Genomic DNA, 22,376 nt, shown 5'->3' on the forward strand with positions numbered 1-22,376 from the left:
TTCAATGTTGCAAGCACTGATACACACACATACACACATAGATGTTTATCTGTAAACAAACACATATCCATTTATATATAATTATACACATATATATTTGAACCATCAGCAGGTCTAAAACGGTTTTCCATTCTATGCCACAGGTTGAGGACGCTGCCTGCCCCACCCAGCATCCTGCTCAAAGGTCAGCCTTCAAGCAGCAGTGCTTTGGACCAGGTGTCCACTGGCCACAGTTGATTAACCACCAATCAATCCAGAAACTAACCTTTGACCTATGACATTACCTACCAGAAACAAACATACTGGGCCAATCAGAGGCTCCCTCTCGGGAATGTGGATAAGAGCTGCTGAGAAAGGAGGAGATGCTAGAAGGAGAGAGAAGCCATTTGGTAAAGTCTGGGTCATGGCAAACCAAAGTTATGCTGGAGCATAGCTATGAGGAAGCAAAAGGCACCAGAAAGGTAAAAGGCCTGCAGGCAGAAGGAAAAGGCCAATGAAGCCACAATGAGGAGAAAACAGAGCCGCCTTGGGCAGCGTTGGTGTTATCTATGCCAGGCACTGCACTAAAGCCCCAGTGACTGACACACCGGAAGTGGCCTGGCACACTGGACAGACCCCAGACTATCTTGGGGTGAAGGAAATTTATTGATCCTCCAAGGTTTTCTTCACTACTTGTTTTCCTTTTGTGTAAAGAATCTTACTGGGTCTCTTTGGTACAGACCAGATAGACATATTGGATCAATTATGCAACAAACACCCCTCACAGAGCTCCAGTGAGCCAGCCCTTGTACTGGGTACTGAGGAGTCCTTTGGGGGCTCTCACAGGCTGAGTGTGCACGACTGAGGATCCTTGGAGGCAGCTTATCCTAGCTTCCCATTTTACAGAAACTAAAGCCCAGAGAGAGCAGTAACCATCTGAGATCCAGAGCAAGCAGCACAGAGCCAGGATATTCCTACTCATGCCCAGCAAACTGTGCTGGGACATGGCTTGGAGGTGGGGACTAAGATCTGGTCTGCCTTCAGGGTCCTAATCTGGCAGTCTTAGAACAGGCCACTTTGCCCTCCTTCCCAAGCCCAGGGCCTTCTTCCCCACTGGCTCTGCTCTTTGCCTAACCCATCCTGGACAGGGTACCCTGACTCCAGATGGCTTAAGGGAAGGCAGCTCAAGGCAGTCCTGGTGATGACCCCCTGGCTGGCCAGTCCTGGGCAGGCCCCTTCAGTGAAAAACAGTTGATGCTGCAGGACCCTTGGGGGCCCAGGGTCACTGCCTCTAGACCTGACCTTGTGAGGGTGTTGGAGGTATGCTGTCACCTTTGCAGTTGATGGGTATGCTGTGGGCATGCCTCAAAGTGTGGGGCACACTGTGGCCTTCCCCATAGGACCAGATGGAAGATGCTGCTCCTCTTGGCTCCTCACCCTATTTCTGAGCCTGCCCCAACCAGGCCCAGAATGTCTTGGTAGCTCCCCTGCCCTATCCTATCCCAGGGCAGGTGGTCAAGCCCTGCTTCCTATGCCCTCCCCAGCTGTGCCCGGGCTAAATATTTCCCCCATCTCTCCCCAAGGCTTCTTTATGCTCTGGGTGCCACTTGACCCTTCCCTGCAGCCCCTGCCCTACCTCAGCCTGCAGTTGGAGAAGTAACCCCATGCCAGGTTGAAAGACACTCAGATGCTGGAGTTGAAACCCTTAGAGGGAAACCTAGCTGTGGACAGGTGTAAGACCAGGCCTACTTTTGCACAGGGTAGTTCTGAGAAGTGGTCAAATGAGAAGAAAACGACTCAAGCTTTTCCTTCTTTCTACCATCCTAACAGCCCTCCACTTTTCTCCTTCTGGAAACCTCTGCTGTGTCCACACTCTGCTGGAAATCTTCTGATACCCAGGGCAGATCAGGCTCCCCCTTTCTAGAAGCTCCAAAAGGTGCCCCTCTGTGTACTAAATGATGTTCCACCACCCACCGCCTGGTCATGACCCCTGGCCACTTCCCCATCCCCACACTGCCCCCTTACTGGATACTGTCTCTACACTCCCATCTCTCCCTCCAGGATCTGGTCCTTCCTTCCAGGTAAGGCTACAGGGAGGTCTCTTTGAAAGGACTTCTTTGGTCAACTAGAATTTACTTATCTTACCAACATGCTCCCACTGGTTGTGGGTACCTCCAGAGCTCTACTTATAAAGAGCATGCCCTATGTCAGCCATGGTTTTTATCGCTTTACCCATACATATTAACTTATATTTCTCTTTTTAATTTTTGAGTCTGTGGATTCAGGATAAAATATCTTGAAACCACTGTTGGGTTACAGTGGAGTATTACCAGGAGACAAATTTGAGCCTCAAATTCAGAGAGTAAGGATCTAGATGTTTGACCTGGTAACACGGGTGCACTATGATTTAGATCACCTAACTTCATCAGTTAGTTCTAGTGCTCCTCCTATACAAGTCATAGCCTTTGCAGAGCAGAGGTGTTGTTTATTTATACAGGAAACTTCCGGTGGAATATCAGCACCAACAATCTCTCCAGCCCCTCCCATCAGCCAGTTCACTGTCCCTCTGAGAGGGTCTTGCTTTCATTCTAGAGACATCTATTTAGCTATGAGGAGATGTTTGGGGTAAGTTGGTGAGCTACAGGGAAACAAAATTTATCAACGAAATGAAAATGTGGGTGGAGGAAATAAGGCTATGAGGGAATAAAATATTGCAACAAAATGAAAAGGAAAGTCAGAAGGGGCCAAATTCATATATATGTTCCTATATTTTTCATGGTACTAGTGAAATGGTTCCTTAGGTATACTCTGGGTGGAGTCATTTTCTCCCTCATCATATTTTTCTGCATTTCATGATTCAATCATGAAGGAAAGCATATCAGTGAAACCTTTTCTATACAATCATCTAAAACTCCATATAATTTAATGTAAATATCACAGAAAGTGGAAAGGGCATCCAGTGTCCATACGGATGGTAGCAGAGCGCTTTCTCAGCACTTATAGAACATATAAGATAAGCTCCTATTTTGCCTTCTATTTAATGAAAGTCATATCCCTCTTCAGAGAACAGTCATTCCAGCTGTAGAAAGTCTGAGATGCCAGGAGAAAACTAGTGAAACTGCTTGTGAAATGTATAAACGTGATTCCTGACTTCCTCTCCATTAAATCTTATGGTGATAAAATGAAAAACACATTCCAGTGACAAAGCTTTACGTCACACTTTAAGTTGCAACTTGCTGCGTTGGCCTGAGATTTGGGGACACGGCGAAAGCACACCCCGTGCACCTTCTGATGTCCTCCACCGCCAGGTCTTCCCAGAGTTCGATCAGCGTCAGCCTCTCATTTGGTCCACGTCAAACAAGGCCTTTTCAGTGATGATGCGGCTCACACATCGCCTCCCAGGCAGTGGCATTGTGCATTTGTCCGCGAGTTTGTGTTCATTTGCCTTGGTAGAATGCTCCATGGTGACCACCACTTTGGTTTTGGGACTGGATACTAAATCCATGGCACCTCCCATTCCTTTCACCTCCTTTCCGGGAATCATCCAGCTGGCCAGGTCACCATATTTGGACACCTGCATGGCCCCCAGCATTGTTAGATGGAGGTGCCCCCCTCTAACCATGGCAAACGACTCATCACTGGCAAAAAAGGAGGCCCCGGGAATGACGGTGACTGTTTGCTTGCCCGCACTGATGAGATCTGCATCCTCCTCATCTTTCAATGGAAAGGGACCCAAGCCCAGGACCCCATTTTCACTGTGAAGATGAACAGTTATATTTGGGCTGATAAAGCTGCTGGCCAGGAGAGGGATTCCTATGCCCAAATTAGCATACATGCCATCCTCAAATTCAAGAGCCGCCCGTTTGATGATTCATGTCCTTTTATTATCTTTGGGTTTTTCATCTTCATCTTTCCGGATTGTTAAATGCTCAATTCTTTTCTCATAATGTTTTCCCTTTATCAGGCGATCTACATAATTACTAGGAATACGGATGTCTTCTGGGCGAAATCATCCAACATCCACAATTTCTTCAATCTCTACCACAGTGGTATCTGCAGCTTTGCATATAGGTTCGTTGAAATTCCTTGAGCTTTTCTCGAAGGTAACATTTCCTGCACGGTCTGCCTTCCACCTTTTCACCAAAGCAAAATCTCCTGTAATTGATTCCTCCAAAAGAAAACGGCGGCCATGAAACTCTCGCACCTCTCTGGGCTTACTGATGATGGCCAAGTGCCCGTCTTGGCAGTATTTGATGGGTGCCCCTCCCTCATGAACCAGGGTCCCATACCCCGTGCTGGTGTGAAAGGCTGGCACGCCAGCCCCACCTGCGCGGATTTTCTCTGCCAAGGTGCACTGCGGTGTCAGGCCCAATTCCAGCTCACCAGCTAAGTACTGCTGCTCGCAGAGTGGATTTCCTCCCACATACGAACAGACGATGCGTTTAATCTGCTTGGTTTGCAGTAAAAGGCCCAGCCCGAAGTCCTCAACCCCGACCGTATTGCTGACAATGGTGAGCCCTTTCACTCAGGTCTCCAGTAAAGCCCCGATCAGGTTCTCTGGGATTCCACACAGCCCGAACCCACCGACCAGGACTGTTGCCTCATCAGAGATGTCTTTTACAGCTTCCACGGGATCTGTATAAAATTTGACACGGAGACGCGTGCTGGTGGAAAAGCTGCGCACACACCCGATGGCCGGGGCCGGGCGGCTCCGCGAGCACCCGAGAGGTCGGCGCGGACGCAGAGCCCCAGCCGCGGGCAGAGGCGTCGCAGGGACGCCACGGAAGGGCTCGCGGGTCTGAGAGCCCCGCGGGAGGAGGCCGGCTGGGTGAGACCCGCGACCCAGCCCGGGGCCGCCGCCGCGTCACAGAGCAGGGAGGGCGCCCCAGCGGTGAGGCGCGCCGGCCCCGGGAGGTGGCCCCGCTGACGCCCCAGAACCCCTGCAGGCGGGTGCGACGCGGTCTCCGTGCGGCAAATGAGGGGGCGCGGCTCAGAGACGTTCCGGGAGGGGCCGAGCCCACAGCAAGCCGAGGGCAGGACTTGAACCCGGGCTGCCGGGCTCCGGAGAGCCGGGCGCGCGACCGCAGCAGCCCGCGCCGCCGCCCTAGCCGCGACGGGAAGGGGCAGCTCACACGCCGCCGTCCCGGGGGCGGAGGGCTGGGGACCCCGGAGGCACAGAGACGACGCTGCGCTGGTGGCCCCGAGGCAGCGTCAGTCAGCGGAGGCTCGCGCCCAGCCCCTCTGGCGGGGAAGGTGCTGCCCTCCGGCCCAGCCCCTGCCGCAGCCCACGGGCCCCAGGCGCAGCGCGGAGCGGACGCAGAGCCCCCGGGTGGGGGCACTGGCCGCAACCCCCTTCTGCTCCTGCCTGACCCTGTGGAGCCTCCCGCAGAACCTCCAAACCCTTCTGAGCCTCCCGACACAACCAAGGACCATCTAATGAGCAGGCGCTGCAGGGTAACCATAATGGTGATGACGCTAAGGGGAGAGGTGGTCACGGCCACCCCTCCCTGGGCGCTCACTTTGTGCCAGGCAGGTGGTGACCTTGTTTAACCTCCCTGACACCTCCAAGAGGGAGTGCCTGCCCCCTAGTCCCCTGGAAGAGCTCAAGTTCACCTTCCCTGTGACTGCCGGACACACTGTCTTGCACAGCCATCAGTCACAGGGTCGCTGCTCCTGAAGAGCCTGCCCTCTCTTTTGGCCTGAATACTCCCAGCTGAAACGTGTCAAGGGTTTTTTTTTTTTTTTCCAGTTCTCCTCCCTCTCCACTGACTCCTTCCCATCAGCAGAGGGAAGTGAGCAGCTATCTCCTAACCAGAAAAGGCTCTCCCTTGACCCCACTTCTCCAGTCGCCACTCCATTTCTCTGCTCCTTCACCCAGCAAAGTTTCTGGAAGAGATGTCTACTGTCTGCACTGCCCTTCCCAGGGCTCCCTCTACCCTCCCCAATCAGGCTGTGTCTCCCACTCCATGAGCTGCTCTGATCAAAATGTCAACAACCTCCACCTGGCTGAATCCTCTGGCGGCTTCTCCCTCCTGTCTTACCCATCCTCTCACAGCAGGACACAGACTATGATTCCCTCCTTCAGGGAATGTTCCCCTCCTGGGTCTGGGCCACCTGCTGTCCAGTTGTCCTGCTCCCTCCCTGGTCCCTGTCAGTCTGTGGTGCAGCCCCTCCCGGGCAGGACCTCTCATATTGGAGGTGCCAGAGCTTCTTCATCTCTAAACTCCTTTCCTAGGTGACCTCATCCTGTCCCGTGGCTTCAAATCCACTTACATGGCAGTGGCTCCCACACGTGTCTCCAGCATTCTCCTCTCCCTGCAATGACATCTCCATATGCAGATCTACCAGAGGTTTCAATCCTTATACAGCCAAAAGAGGACTCCCGATTTTCTACCTCAAACCTGCTCCTCCTCTACTTCTCCCCAATGCAGACAAAAACACCGTCTATTTAAAAAATTGAGGTATTATGCAGGATTCCTCCCTTTCCCTCACCTGCACCCCAGCCACCAATATCCCCCGACCCTTCTTCCTCTACAGCATTCCCAGCCCACCCCTGCCTGCACCCCCTGCTCCCCACCAGCACTGACCCCTCTCACCCAGCCACCCTGTGGCTCCCGACAGCTCTGACTTCACTCGTGGCCACCACAGTGCGCTCTGCCCCCAGAAGTCAGAGGTTCTTTATGTTTTACACCTAGTTAAATAAACTTATTTTAAAATGGTTAGACTTATAGAAAAATTTCATATAGACTAAGAGCTCCATATATTCGCCAGCCAGTTCCCCCGTTGTTAATGTTTTATGTTACTGTGGGGCATTTGTCACAACTAGTGTACCAAATTTGATACGTGATTATTTTTAACCAACACCATACTTTATCTGAGTTTTGTTGGCTCTTCCCTAATGTCTTTTTGTCTGCTCCAGGTCCCATCTGGAGAGCACACTGATGAAGGTGATTTGGCTCCTCAGACTCCTCTGAACTGTGACAATTTCTTAGGCTTTCCTTGTTTCCTTGTGTTCCAGTTTCGAGAATATGCATCAGGTATTCTGTGGAATATCCTCATGGTTTGACAAGGATTATGGGTTTGGGGAGGAAGCCCCCCAATGTGCAGTGTCCCTCTCATCACATCCTCTCAAGGGTACATGAAACTGATCATTTGACTCATCTCTGCTAGTGTGGACCTCCACCCCCTGTATGGGTAGGGGGCATCACAGTGAAATGACTGACCCCCCCTCCACACTGTACTCTGTGAGAGCAAGTCAGAGCCCAAGCTTGAGGGGAGGAAAGTTATGTTCCCTCTCCTTGAGTGGGGGGGAGAAATTCCAATGGGTCTCTTTTAAAAAACTAAATCAGATCCTGTCATCCTCCATCACTCTTAAGTAAAATAAACTACCATAAAAACTCCAAACCCTTGCGCTATACCTAACTCTAAATGACCCTTGCTGACCTCTCTCACTCTCAATCTCATCTCCCTCCAACCTCTCCCTCACCCACTCTGCCCCAGCCAGGTCAGCCTCTTGCTATTCCTCAGACATGCCCATCTTGTGCCTGGTATAAAGGAGGCTCTCTCCGAAAACACCTGCTGAAGGATGAATGGGTGAATCTTCATTCTATAGATGAGAAAGCAGAGGCTTGGGAGGTAAGTAACCTGCCAAGGTCAGCAAGCTAGGAAGCTGCAGAGCTGGGCTTCACACCCAGGCCTCTGACTCCGAGCTGGAGGGGTAACCGCGTCTTGCTACCCACCTTCCCCTGCACAGAAACTTCCAGCCTTCCACAAGCTCTGTAGAATCGCCTGTTTCTTGGGGAAGAAAACACTGACCCACTCTCTTAGCAACTCCACTGTTGGTTCCGCAGAAGGAGAGGAGAGGAATCGCCACCGGCTGAGTGCTACTGTGTGCCCTGCACTGTGCTAGGAACCCCACTTTCTTTACCTCTTGAGCCCTGCATTGGGGAGGGGATTCTTATCCCACTGTTGCAGCTGAGAAAGGCTGGATGGACTTTGCCTGTGCTGTAGCAAACAGCATGAGGGGTTCCCCCAGAGAACATCCTCTGCCCAGAGGCCCTGAGTCTTACCATCCTCTGTTTCCACATAGAGTCGGAGTCCAAGGTCCTTGTTACTGTTCAACAACCAGTGGTCACTGGCTGCTGTGACATCCATCACCAGCCAGCCCTCGTCCCCAGCTCGGAGCGTCTGAAGATCCAAAAAGAACAAGTCAGACTCCCTGTGGACACGAAAGAACAATTAACCGAAGGCTGGCAAAGGTTACTTGCATTTCTAGTGCCCCCTGGGAACCCATTTGTGGAGCATCGTCCCACGCCTGGGTCTGAGCACCTTATGGGCATTATCTCACAGTGTAACAGAGATGTTCCTGTGCCCAGGTGCAGGTGGGGAAATTGAGGCTTGGGAGCTTCCTGACCCATCCAAGATCCCACAGGCACGAGGCAGGCTGGGATTTGAAGCCAGGACTGACGCTGGGCTCTTCCCACAGTGCCAGGAGGCCTTGGGTCAAACATCTGTCCTGTCTCAGAGGCTGCTGTCCCCCAGGAAGCTCCCCTTTCTGTCCACTGGGGTGCAGGGAAGGCACCTGTTGGACTGCTCCTCGACGACCGCGAACATGCTGATGTGGAGGGTCTTGTTGCTCTGGTGCAGGCTGGGCAGCTTATAAATCCGGAGCTCTGCAGCTGTGACCACCTCCCCTGCTGGGATCTGGGTCAGGTCAAACCGGAACTCCTTCCAGTGGGGCTCCTGGGGGTCCAGGGTGCGGTCGAGCTCCACTGCAAGACAAAGGCAGGGGCTGGTCACTCGCGGCCCCTCAGGTCATTACGGGCTCTGGGAGTAGGGCAGACCTGGGTGAGCCTGGCTCCACGACCCACTGCCTGTGTGTTCGGGACATGTTACCCCACCTTGGTGGGGCTGGTTTTCTCCTCCGTAAACAGGCTCTGCCTCCCAGGGAGTAGAGTTCACGAGGTCACGGCAGGTGCTCAACAAGGGGCAATTCTCACCATTGGCCCCCAGGACCCAAACACTGCCTGCCCCTGCTCAGCCCATGCTGGCTCTGGGACCCTCGGATTAGACAAAAGATCCTGCTCCAAGAGAATGGGGAGATGGACCTCAGACCCAGGGAAGAATAAGGCCATGACCCAGGTGGCAAAACTTTGTGGACAGGACAGAACTGGCTCCCCCAAAATCTGCTCACGAGGCCTGGATGAGTGAGGGAGGGGAGTAGGAGCTTGGAGCCAACATTTGAGGAATGAGTGTGAACCTGTCACAATGTCCAGGGAGAAGGGCACTACGGAGGAAGGGACCAGTGTAAGCAAAGGCTGAGGAGCTTTAGGGAAACACAAGGGAAACAACAATCATAAAGCACAGCAAAAGCTGAAAGGCTCCAAGGTTCCTTTTTGGAACGAGGTGAAAGAGCAAGGAGGGCTGCAGGGACACATAAAAAAGGAAAAAGAAAACAAGGTAGGAGTAACAAGCTCCTTGGAGAGGCCCAGATGAAGTGCTGGGGGAAGTCAGAGGGTCCCATGGGGGTGGCAGAATCTGAGCCGACTCCACGGAGGAGAGGACATCTGAACTGAGCCTTACGGATGGGCTGGAGCCCTGCCCGGTGCAGGTAAGAGGGGGACGTTCTAGGCAGAGGGGGTGTCGAGCACAGGTGTGGAGGTTGCTGGGTGCCACACACAGATCCATGGTGTGGAGCTCTGTGGAGGGCTGGAATTCTGGGCTGGGGTGTGGGCTGAGCTCCTGGCTAGGGGGAGCACAAGGGTTCCGGACTGCAGGGAGTGGCAAGGCTTGAGGGTAAAGAGATGGGAAAGAGTGGAGGTGAGACTCAAGAAGGGGCCCAGTGGCAGGAGCTGGTCTACCAGTCTGGGCAAGAGGCCACGGATGTGGAAAAATCCCACATCCCCAGCTGCAGGAAATGCTCAGGACAGTCTATTTGGGACAGTGTCATTGTAGCCTCTTGTCACTTTAAAATGCCAAAAATCTGTGACTCCGGAAAGCAGGGGTGGGAGCCGCCCAGTACCTTCTCCAAAACCAAACACTGAGATTTTAATTATATGTCTGTGTCTTTTTAAAATTCCTCTCTCCAGCTTTTGGACTCAGTGACCACAAGTCAGGTTTTTAAAAAGCACCAAGCTGTGCGGCCCAAGGCGGATGTGGGGAGCCCTTCCTGTCCTCGTGGTGGGGACTTGGTCCAGTGATGGGCAGGCCAACAGCTGGGCTGGGTGGGGCCAGTGGGCAGGATGTGCTTGGGCAGAAGGAGAGGTCCATTGTCCAACCACAGCAGCCACACTCGCCCTCAGGTGCTGGGCACACAGCAGATGCCCGCCTGAGCGCCAGGCTGTTTCAGAGATAGCGCCACGCAGCGAGGGATCCGGGTCCCTCCCAGACAGGCAGAACGTGCTTAAGGCAGGATTTGGAGCTTTGCTGAGTGATGATGTCATCACTACACCTGTTCCCTCATCCCTACAGACACGCTCACACACAGGTTTGGAGACAATTTCAGTGGAGTCAGGGTCTGCAGAGACCACCTCTGTTAGTGGCTGTGTAAGCATCCCTGACTTGCAGAAAGGCCTTTCGTGGTTAAGCGTGTAACAGATGCAGGCTGTGGCGTCCCAGGATGTGGGATGGTGTGGGAAGGGGTCACTCAGTCACGCCCTTCTCTGGACCCCTCATCAAAGCAGTGCCGTGTGCCCTGGCCCAGGGCATTACGGGGGCTGCAGGTGGGTCCTGGGGCTCACTGGAAACGGTCTGCAGGCCTGAGGCTGCTTTCCCGTTGGATCCGGGGACTGAAGGAAAAAGCCACCAACCTGCCAGCTCCATGTAGACAACAGACTGGGGCCTCTCTCCTCCCTCACTGTCCTGAGGGCGCTGAGCAAGCCCAGGGCTCACGTGCGCTATCCAAGAGAGTCTTGTTCAAATGAACTGACCCCAGTTCCAAACTTCTGTCTTATGGCCTTATGAAACCTATAAACCACTTAGAATTTCCAGCTCAGTAATCTGCTGACCCTGGCTCTTCCAGCCACATGCTAGAAAATGGGAAATTTTTAGGGAAATAAAGACTTGAATAAAAAACTGATGAAGGTTCCTGGGGTGCAGCATCAAAATAGGCATTACTGTAACTGGTCAAATAGATGGTCCTTTCTTTGCTGGAACTATGTGTATCTGGAGCTTTTCAGTGGTTGCTTCTTTGGATTAGGAAAGATATTTCTCAAAAGTTTGCATTGAGCATTGAGTATTATGAAGTATTGATTGTGCTGACCAGTGGCTGGGTCCCATCCCTGACCCACCAGCGATGAAGTACTTCTGTGGCCTCAGTCTCCTCTTCTGTGAATTAGGGATATCGATACAAGTATCCTTTCCTCAGAGGGCAGCGACCATGCAATGGGAGGGGTGGCCATTCATAAAGAGTTGGGGAAGGGTGCTGATCTTTAATTTCCTATCTTAACTGATGAATCAAGAGGCAGTAACAGTGAATGGTGCAGCCCCTCTGGAGGGCAGTGTGGTGGTCCATGGGAGAAAAAGTATAGGGGTTGCCACATGATCCTGCAACCCTGTTATTAGACAAAGAACTGAAAGCGGGGACATGAACAGGTATTTGCACACTAGTGTTTATGGCAGCATTATTCATGATTTGCAATGGATGGAGGTGGCCTAAGGGTACATGGACTGATGAATGGAAGGGCAAATCATGATGTATACATACAACAGAATATTGAGTGGCTGCAGGAAGGAAGGAAGTCATGTGGCATGCAACTAGGTGAATGAACCTTGAGGACAACATGTTGAGTGAAATAAGACAGAAACAAAAGGACAGATAATGTATGGTCTCACTAATGTAAACTAACTATAATGAGCAAACTCTGTGAGAACTGAATTCCAGTGCACAGACTGTCAGGGGATGGAAAGTGGGCAGAGATCGGGCAATTGATGATTAAGGAGTACAGAATGTTCAAATAAGGCTCAATGTAAAGGTTCCTAGATTCTAAGCTCTTATAGCAGTCACATCTATTCCTGAGTTTTAACTGTTATCTCTAAATTCTGAGATGCTGTGCTCTTTTTGTATAACCTGGTAGTTTCCTGGAACATTGGGTATTTGTGTGGCACCTGAGACTCAGAGCTAGAATTCTGCAGCTCTGAAAGTCAGCATTACTCCACAGAGCAACTGTTAAAGAAGCTGAGTAAGAGTTCAAACTCCAGTTAGAGATATGAATGAAACAGACCTGGTTAGGACTAAGGTAAATTAGAATACAGGGTAAAGGATGATATTGTCTGTATTTTAAAACTCCAACTTCTGGGTGACACCAAAGGAAGAGAAGTTTATTTGGTCCAAAATTTAAATTTTCTGTAGCACACTGTCTACTTTAACCTGACTGGTCAGTTTAGTTAAACAACCCAAATACACGGAACCTAGAAGAGGGAATGAGATCCTATTGTTCTGTACAGGTTAATGTAATACCCAGATATATTCCAGAGTATTTTGGGCAGAAAATAAAAAGTATTTGGAAAGTCTGCTTGAGGGACTGGGGAAAATGTGGAACTACTAAACTTCCCCACCTGGGGGCTTCCTTATATTCTCTCAGGCACTAGGGACTCAACTGATTAAACCAAGCACTCGATCTTGAGACTTGCCTTTATGAAACTTCTGCAATGACAAAGCTAGGCCTGCATGTAATTATGCTTGAAAGTCACCCCCAGACAGCCTCTTTTGTTTCTCAGTTGTGGCCTCTCTCTCTAAGCCGAAGTTGGCAAATAAACCCACTACCCTACCCCCCCACTATGTGGGACATTAATGCCAAGAGTGTAAGTCTCCTGGGCAACGTGGGACATGACTCCCAAGGATGAGCCTGGCCTTGGCATCGAGGGATCAAAAATGCCTTCTGGATGAAAAGGGGGAAAATAAATGGAACAATATAAGGTTTCAGTGGCTAAGAGATTTCAAATAGTATCAAGAGGTCATTCTGGAGGTTACTCTTTTGCAAGCTTTAGCTAGATATTGCAAACTACCACAGTACATCAAGCCCCAACCAACAGTACTCCCCAAAACCCTAGGGAATGCCCTGGGCTCTATCTAGGTCACTACAGAAGTTTTTCTTAGTTTATTTTTTCAGAAACTTAAGGCCTCCAGATTGATCCTATGCCAGATAAGCCCTGAAGCCCAGAGGTACTGGTCTCTCCAAGAACATCAAAGAGTTTCATGCCTCTACCCCATACAGTCAACACCCCTTTCCAGCACAAAGAAGTTAAAATGGCCATTGCCCATATATCCCTGAAGACTGAGAGAAAGATGAAATGAGAGGGAGGAGGTATAACTAGAAATCTGGATTTAACAAATGACTGCGAATACTGACTCATTATATAGATACTTCTTTTTAGTGTCTAGTGTTTTAGAATAGCCAGAGGGAAATACCTGAAGTTACTGAACTGTAATCCAGTAGCATTGATCTTTGATAATGACTGTATAACTATATAGAAAAAAAAAGTCAGTTGCCTATCTACTTCTGGATGTTTTGTTCTGTTCCACTGATCTATGTATCTATCTCTGACAATACTACACTGTCTTAGTTAACCTATCTATACTGTAAGTCTTAAAATTGGGTACAATGTAATACTAGTGGTCAGTAAGAGGGAGGGGTAAAGGGTATGGGATGTTTGGAGTCTTCTTTTTTCTTTTTATTCATTTTTCTGGAGTAATGCAAATGTTCTAAAAATGATCATGGTGAGGAATACACAAATATGTGATGATACTGTGAACCACTGATTGTATACTTTGGAAGAATTGTATGGAGTATGAATATGTCTCAATAAAATTAAGTTAAAAAAAAAAAACAAAAAACAAAGGCAGTAATATCCTGATAGCACCATTAGGAGGCCATATCTGAAGCCCAGAAGCCAATGGGGAGAAAAGGGAGATATCCAATTTTCCTTTTCTAAATAAACGTATGGAATGAAAGAAAATACAACAGATGAAGATAAATCAGTTCAACTGAAAGGCATGTGGATAACTCAAAGTGCCTCCTTTTCACCTGCTTGACCCTTTGACATAGGGTCAAATGAAAACTGTAAAAAGTCAGGTTTGTTACTATAGTTAGTACTTGGTTATGGTCATGCAAATGCTTCTAGAATACTATTCAGGACATTTCCTTTTAGTGCACCCTAATCTCCAGCCTCCACTTTCACATATAACCAAGGTCTGAAATCTCCCAAAGAATCCAGGGATCTGACACAGAGTCCTCAGCAACACCACTGGGGCTGTCCTGCAAGTTCTGGCTCAGGTACAAAGCAAAAACTGGCCCTTTCTTTATAAAAGTGCATAGGATCCCAGAGCATCAGAGCTCAAAGGACCCTGGTCGCCAAATACAACCTCCTGCTACTTTTATGTACATGTGGAAATGGAACTCAGGAGTCCGGCTCCGGGTCTGGGTCTCCTTCCACTACAGTGAACTACCACCATCTGATGCTGGAAAAACTGCATAAAAACCAAGTTGGGATTGGCCAAAAAACCTTCAGAAGTTGAGACAATCATTCAAATACACAGCACAAAATGCCTATCACTGCTTCCCTCCCCTCTGCTATTGTTTAAGGGTTCACAGGAGGAATTTATGGGGAAGGCCACAGTCTGTACAAGGTGATTTCTTGGGTTTTCCCAGTAAAACTCTGCTGCCATTTGTGGGGGTGAGATGTTCATTTCTAATCACCTGGCAGATTCAGATAGACTTTGATGGTGGGGCATGCTCCCTTTCCTGGCTGGCCCATGTTCTGGGTCTCAACCATCTGGGATACATCCTGCCAGGAATCCTCTCTCCATGGTGGCCCTGGGAGGGACCACTGATGTTTGGAGCAAGGTTTCTGGGTAGTAAATGATTTCCCCCATCTGCAAAATCTGAAGCAGTGATTCCTAAATGTTGAGGGCCCCATGATTTTACTTTTGGTCATGTAGGAAAAGACTCTACTGCCTTCATGATCTGGAGGTTTTATAAGAACACTCATGATACTAGGAACAACTGACTGTACACTTTGGAGGATTGTATGTTATGCAAATATCTGTCAATAAAATTGCATTAAAAAAAAAAACTCACTTGTCCAATTCAGTTTTCCAGGTCAGATCCAGAAATATTAATTCATTTAGTCCACAAATTTGAAAGCACCACTTTTTGCATGAAAGTCACCATTTTGGCATGGGGGTAAACAACAGACCCATCCCTGCCCCCATGGAGCTTACAGTCTAGTGGGGAAGTCAGATAACAAGAATGTTAACAGACAAGATCATTATATGTAATAAGAAGTGCTGTGAAGGACATAAAGAGGCTGAAATTGGGAATAACGCAGGGAGTGAGTGTGGGGTCACTATATGTTTGTAACTTTATTATGAAATAATTTTAGACTTAGAAAAAAGTTGCAAGAATACAACAGAGACTGCCCAAATACCCTTCCCACAGCTTCTCCCAGTGTTGACATTTTACATAACCATAGCATAATTATCAAAACCAGGAAACTGACATTGGTACAATACTATTAACTCAACTACAGACTCTTCTCAAATTTCACCAGTTTTTCCCACCTTTTTCTGTTCCAAGATCCATTCCAGCATCCAACAGTACATGTAGTTGTCATGTCTTACTGGTCTCCTGTGATCTGTGATAAACTCTTAGACTTTCTGTGTCTTTTATGACTGTGAAACTTTTGAAGCACACTGTCAGTTATTTTGTAGACTGTATCTTGATTTTGGGTTTGCCTGATTTTCTCAAGGTTAGACTGAAGTCATGGATTTTCGAGAAGAATACCACAGAAGTGATGTGCCCTTCTCACTGCATCAACTTGGGCAACATGGTGCCAACATGTTTTACTACTGGTGATGTTAACTTTGATCCCTTGGTTAAGGTGGTGTCTTCCAGGTTTCTCCATAGTAGAGTTAATATTTTTCCTTTTGTAAATAATATCTTGGGGTAGGTACTCTTAAGATCATGTGCATATCCTTTCTCCTCAAATTTCTGCCCACTAATTTAGCATCTATTGATGGATCTTGCCTGCATCAATTATTACTGTAGTATTTGCAACAGTGATTTCCTATTTCCTTCATTCCTTCTACTTTTATTAATTGGAATTCTTTTTTAAGGAAGACCTGCCCCTTCTCCTGCAATTATTCAATTATTTACTTATGCCATTATGGATTCATGGTATTTATTTTACTTTGTGGGTTATAATCCAGTATCACTGTTATTTATTTCCTTGCTCAAATTGTCCCAGTTTTGGCCATGGGAGCTCCTTTAAGTCGACTCCTGTGTCCTTTTGACATGCCCTCCCTCCATCCTTTTTTGAGTACTTACTATCTGGCACTATTGCAGATTGAATTATGCACCCCAGAAAAATATGTCCTTAATTTTAATTCATTCTTGTGGGTGTGAACATATTGTAAACAGGACTTTTTGATGAAGTTATTTTTAGTTAAGCAGCGGCCAACTGAATGAGGATGGATCTTAATCCTATTAATGGAGACCTCAGAGAGAAGGCCAGAGAGAGAAGCCATGGGGAGCAGCCAGAAGCTCGAAGTTCATGGAACCTGGAGGAGAAGGGAGAAGACATAACCATGTGACCAAAAAAGCCAAGGACCAAAGATAGTGGCAGACAGCCCCAGAATGCCATAATCTTTGAGGAGAAAGCATCACCTTGATGATGCCTCTATTTGAACTTCTCCTAGCCTCAAAGCCATAAGCCAATAAATGCCCATTGTTTAAGCCAACACACTTATGGCATTTGTTTTAGCCACCCAGAAACTAAAACAGGCACTAAGAAATGCTCCAGGCTCATCTGTGATTTCCCATCCCCCACCCTGGAATCAAACATTTCTCCAAGGACTTCGGGTTCTTTTTATTGGAGAATGGTATTTAGAAACTGGGTACTAGGTGTGCTCATTGCTACTGGAGTGTCACTCCTTCTAGTCCCTCTCAATGAACAGAGCTAGGAAATACATGTGTGTGTGGTAACCCATCCATACTCCCCCCCATCTATATTCATTTCTGTATCTATCTAGAAAATATGTTTTTTAAAAATATGAGTTCATACTGATACTTCTGATTCCAGTCCAGTGTGAGGTTACTTTAGATGTGGTACTTGGAAAGTCACCTTGAGTAAGACACTCTAAGATCACACCTGAACATTCTCCAGCATTGCTGACAGAAATCCAAAATGGTAAATCCTTGTGGAGGGAAATTCGTCAATATCTAGCATGCTTGGACCCAGAAATCCCACTTCTAAGAAATTGTCCCCAAGACTCACAAAAATACAAAAAGATGCATGTACAAGGCTATTTGTTACAGAACAGCTTCATAATTCTTTACAACCAAAGACTGGAAACAACCCAAATATCCATCGATAGGCAATAGGTTAAAGAAACCATGGTACAACTTCACAGTAGAGTGCTATATAGCTATAAAAAGGAATGAAAAAATTATCTATATTCTGTAGTAGAGTGATCTCCAAAAGATGTTATCTTAGAAAGAAGCAAGCTGAAGAGTGAATATAACATTTTTTATCTAATAAAGGGTCAAAATACAAATATTATAAATATGTATATGCATCATACATACATATATATGTACATATGTAACTGTGTTTTTAAAATGGAAAGATAAAATAAAAGCTAATAAACTAATAAAAATAGTTACCGTTAAGGGCAGGGAAGTAAGTGAGACAGAGTACAGAGGCTGGGAATGGAAGCTAGACTTCTCTAAATGTCTCTTGCTTTGTAAAATTTATAAGTATTTCTCATAAGCATGAAACAAAAGTAATTCAAAATACAAAAATAAAGAGTAATACCTAAAAATGTGATGCAAAATAAAGCAAATAACTAACTGTGTAGCTCAACCATACGGTGAGGAATTATTTCAAGTGACTTTAAAACAGAGTAATTTGACTAGCCACCCCTTCTGGGATAATTTTAAGGACAAAATGACCTGAAAAGAAATCTTAAATTATTTTTAGTAATCATATTGATATGGAACTATTATCCTGTAACTAGTATACACACACATAATTGTAGGATAAAGTTAACAATTATTATGTTAATAGTGTTAAGAACCAATTTATTCAGTGTAAAAGAAAACAGATACAAAAATAAAACCTAAGAATTTAAGTAAAAGACTACAATCCTAAATCTGGATCGGAAATATCAGTATGAAGTCATGATTCTTCTCTCATAAGAATATGTATTTCCTAGGTTTACTCACTGAAAAAGCCTAGCTACAATGACCAAGTCAGGGCCAATGAGGAGTTCTATGCCAGAGTGCAGTCTCAAAACAAGTTCTCCCCTATAAGCAACTAGAGCTCTTCGGGAAATGACTGATTTCTGACCCAAGGGCAGGAAATGTCTAAGTTGAGTCTGGAACATCTTGTCAAACCAGAAAGCAAGGAAATTCTCAGAGATTCCTAGGAGAGTGTTAAAAGTACTGAGAAGCCAACTTGAAGGAGCTTCTCAATGGCTGTCTTGGTTTGCTTGGGCTGCTGTAACAAAGTATGACAAACTGGATAGCTTAAAACAACAGAAATTTATTGTCTCACAGTTCTGGCAGCTAGAAGTCTGAAATTTGTAGGGCAGAACCCCTCCTTGCCCGTTCCTAGCTTCTAGTGGTTTGCCAGCAGTCCTTGGGCTTCAATCTCTGCCTCAGTTGTCACATGGTGTTTTCTTGCTCTGTTTGTCTCTCTTCGCTCCTTCTTATAAGGACAGAAGTCCTATTGCAGTAAAGGACTACCGTACTTCACCATGACCTCATTTTAACTCGCCTAATTCCATCTTTAATGACCCTATTTCCAAATAAAGTCAAATTCTGAGGTACTAGGGATTAGGACTTCAACATATCTTCTTGGGGGACACAATTCAACCCATAACAATGGCCAAAGAAGAGACAATTTGAACATCAAAAGTAGTAACAACTGTAATCGATTGCAACACATCAAATATATTAATATCCATGAGTTCTTCTTGTTCATCACCATCACCAGCATCATCACCATCAGAAAACACTGGTTACCTTTTTTTCTGGTTTGCTAATGCTGCCATTATGCAAAATACAAAAAATGGATTGGCTTTTATAGAGGGAATGTATTGGATTACAAATTTACAGTTCTGAGGTCATAAAAGTGTCCAAACTAAGGCATCAACAAGAGGATACCCTCACTGAAGAAAGGCCAATGGCGTCTGGAATACTTTTTTCAGCTGGGTAGGCACTGTCAATGACTGGCATCTGCTGGTCCTTTGCTCCTGGGTTGCATTTTTCTCTAAGCATCTGGGGGACCTCTCTCAGGTTTTCCAGGGCAAACTCTGGGTTTCATCTCTCAGCTTAGCATCTCCAAACATCATTCTGTCTGCATCTCCAAGCATCTCCAAGCAAGCATGTGGGTCTGTTTCGGCTCTTAGCTTCTCTTAAATACTCCAGTGAACTAATCAAGACCCACCCTAAATGGGCAGGACCACACCTCCATGGAAATAATCTAATCAAAAGTTCTGGTCCACAGTTGGGTGAGTCAGATCTCCATGGAAACAATCAATCAAAAGTTTCCACCCTAATCAAAAGACTAATTAGTCTGCCCCCACAAAATTGCATTAAAGAACATGGCTTTTCTGGGGGACATAATATATCCAAACCTGCACAGCTTTGGACAGGGTTTCTCAACCTTGGCACTACTGACATTTTGGGCTGGATGACTGTTTGTTGTGGGGGGCAGTCCTGTGTGTTGCAGAATATTTAGTGGCATCCCTGATCTCTACTGTCAACTAGATACCAAAAGCATCCCCCACCCCACTCCCGAAGTTGTGACAACCCAAAATGTACTTTAGAAGGCAAATTTGTTCCTGGTTGAGAACTACTGCTTTTGGAGAATACTAGGAATCAAATTCATTATTCTAAAACCTGGCATATGAGGGAGAAAATAGTCAAATGTGAAAGAGGAGAAAGAATTAGACATATAAGAGGTAGAGGAAGAGCTTTTCAGGCAGAGGGAACAGCAAATGTAAAGGTCCTGTGATGGAGAGAGCTTGCTGGGTTAGACATAAAGGAGACTGGTATGCCTGGAATCTAATGCTTAGGGTGGACAAGATGAGATTGCAGTGATAGGCAAGTCCAGTTTATCTGTAAGAAATGTGCCATTGCTCAGCCTGTGACCTAGGAAGAATTTTAAAAAGCTCAACTGTCGCTGATCTGTGACAGGTCATGAGCCGGCAAGGTGAGTTGGAGACTGCTTGGGCCACAAGTTTTCCTCTAGAGTTCCCTCAGCCAAAAGGCTTATACTCTAAGACAGCCAGCTCCATAGAGATGCCCTGGCTGGGAGGGGTCGGGCACAGCAGCAGGGACAGACAATGCTAGTTTCAGTTCCACAGGCACCTTATTTTTCACAAGTGATCGGGAAGCAATCAAAGAATTTACTTTCTTTGCTTCCTTACTGTGGCTCCTGGGAAAATAAACAACCACAGGACACTTGGTCTTCTCTCCAGCCTCTGATAAAACAACCTCCCAATCCCACGATTGTGAGAAAGGTTCATTTTTGGTGGGGGGCAGCCTCCACTAGCCATGGCTGCCACCCACATTCTGACTTTCCATGTCTGAGGCCTGCACTCACCACTCACAGGCTAAACCTCCAGATAGGAAACCTGCATCCTACCGTGTGACACCAACAAAGGCTTCAGCCTCTGAACAACATTTAGAGTCGACCGGATGATCTAAATCTGCCTTCTTTCTGACCAAAAAGTCAGACTTCAAAAGACACCCTCTTCCTCCAGCCCAGAGACGCTGTTAAGAGAATAGAATATTTCCGACCTCACCTGAGTGTCTTTCCCTTCCTCAGGCCGGCAGGGCCCACAGGAGGAGCCTAAGATCAGCACTGCCCCCCAGGCTCTCCTTGAGCCAGCCCCATCCAACAGTCCCTCAGGGCTCTGTGCCTTCTGGCTGCAAACCCCTACCCCACTCTCAGATTCCCTCCTTGAAGCTACACTCTCCTGGGTTGCCCCCATCCCACTATATGCAAAGATTATTTTCCTCCCAGACCAGGTTTAAAAGCCTCCTCAACCCTCCTCTGATCCCCAAACAGAGCAGCTGTTGGACTCTCCCTTTCCCCAAGCCAGGAGTCAGTGTCTCTGGTTATCTGACCCTCTGGACGCTGAGCTCTTTGAGGGCAGGGACACAGCAACGGTGGGCTGGAAGTGGAGCTCTCAGCCATCTGCTCACCAAGCCCCCTGTTCCAGGGCGAAAGTGGGGATGCCCGGCCCATTCTTCCCAAGTGTTCCTGGTCTCAAAGATGGCGCCTCAGCTCCAGCACCTACAGCCCTTTGGGTTGGGCATCATTGGGTTGGGTCTGGAAGTGGCTTCCACGTCACAGTGTGTCTCCACCAGAAGCTTTGGTGTGGATGTGCCTCCTGTCATAGCCCAGCCCTAGAGCATCGAGGGCAGGCTTCCCCTGGGCCCCGGAGGCAGATGGGCTAGACCTGTCTAGCAGGTCTCACTAGTAACCAAGGCCATGGGGGCAACTCAGACCTGACCCAAGGCCTGGGTCTCCATGGCCTCTGCAGGCCCACAGAGGAGCCCACAGAATTTATTGTCCATTAATTCTGCATCCTGAAGGGGTTTCTCTGACCTAGAAATCTCAGCACTGCCAACAGGAGGCCCAAGGCTACATTTCTGAGGTATTTTTAGTCAGTTTTCATTTCTGACTTTTTTCAAGAGCTGTTTCCATAAATGGCTCTGCATGCATAATTACCAGTCCAGACCTCAGACGACTTCAGACCCCAAATTAAAAGGGAACACCCGCACACTCCACCACATCAAACACACCAAGGCCAAAAATATATTCAGGGAGATGTGAGCAAGAAGGATGCAATTCCTCCAGTTGAAACCTGGAGCAAGAACTGAACTGGGGAGTTTTCCAGAAAGATGTGGTTGCAGTGACACATCGCCTCACTCCCAGAGGGAAAGGATTCCTGTTCCTCACCCTTGGAGGAGCCCCCATCAGAGAACAGAAAGGGGACACAGTCTTGGTCAGAGCAGCAAATGCCTTCAGGGGCAACACTGCATAGATGGGGAAACTGAGGCCCAGCAGGGGCAGAGACTTGTCAGGGGTCCCATGTCAGGTTAGGGCCCTTAATGTGGACTTTCAGATTTGGAGCCAATGTAATGAATGGCCCTCGACTTCCTCCGGGTGGGGACATTGAGATGGGTTTGTCAACAGGAGCCCCCTGAATGCCTGCTGAAGCCTCTTTCTACCAGGAAGGATCCTGCAGGGACTCAGGCTCCCAGGGGAGGACCCAGGGGAGATGCTGTACCCATTGTTGGCTTCCAGCAAAGATGGGGGGGGCAGGTGGCCTTGCTTCTGGCCCACCCAACCAGGCCCAGGCTCCTTCACCTGCTCTCAGC

General features: G+C 47.7%; 2 protein-coding genes across 2 annotated transcripts in view; both read right to left on the reverse strand.

The window, feature by feature from the left end:
* Positions 1–22,376, reverse strand: part of LOC119527519 (bone morphogenetic protein 8A) — a 43,272-nt gene that overhangs the window by 15,036 nt on the left and 5,860 nt on the right. Inside the window, exons 2-3 of the mRNA XM_037827619.1 lie at positions 8,561–8,750; positions 8,049–8,197 (exon numbers count right to left, since the gene is read on the reverse strand). Of these exons, the coding sequence (XP_037683547.1) occupies positions 8,049–8,197; positions 8,561–8,750 (339 nt within the window). The remainder of the gene's footprint in view (positions 1–8,048; positions 8,198–8,560; positions 8,751–22,376) is intronic.
* Positions 2,898–3,881, reverse strand: LOC119527520 (succinyl-CoA:3-ketoacid coenzyme A transferase 1, mitochondrial-like). Its single transcript, XM_037827620.1, is given in 2 exon segments — positions 2,898–3,313; positions 3,316–3,881. Coding segments are annotated over 2 exon segments (612 nt in total). The 5' UTR covers positions 3,815–3,881; the 3' UTR covers positions 2,898–3,200.

The sequence above is a fragment of the Choloepus didactylus genome, chromosome 2, assembly GCF_015220235.1.
Source record: "Choloepus didactylus isolate mChoDid1 chromosome 2, mChoDid1.pri, whole genome shotgun sequence".
Lineage (NCBI taxonomy): Eukaryota > Metazoa > Chordata > Mammalia > Pilosa > Megalonychidae > Choloepus > Choloepus didactylus.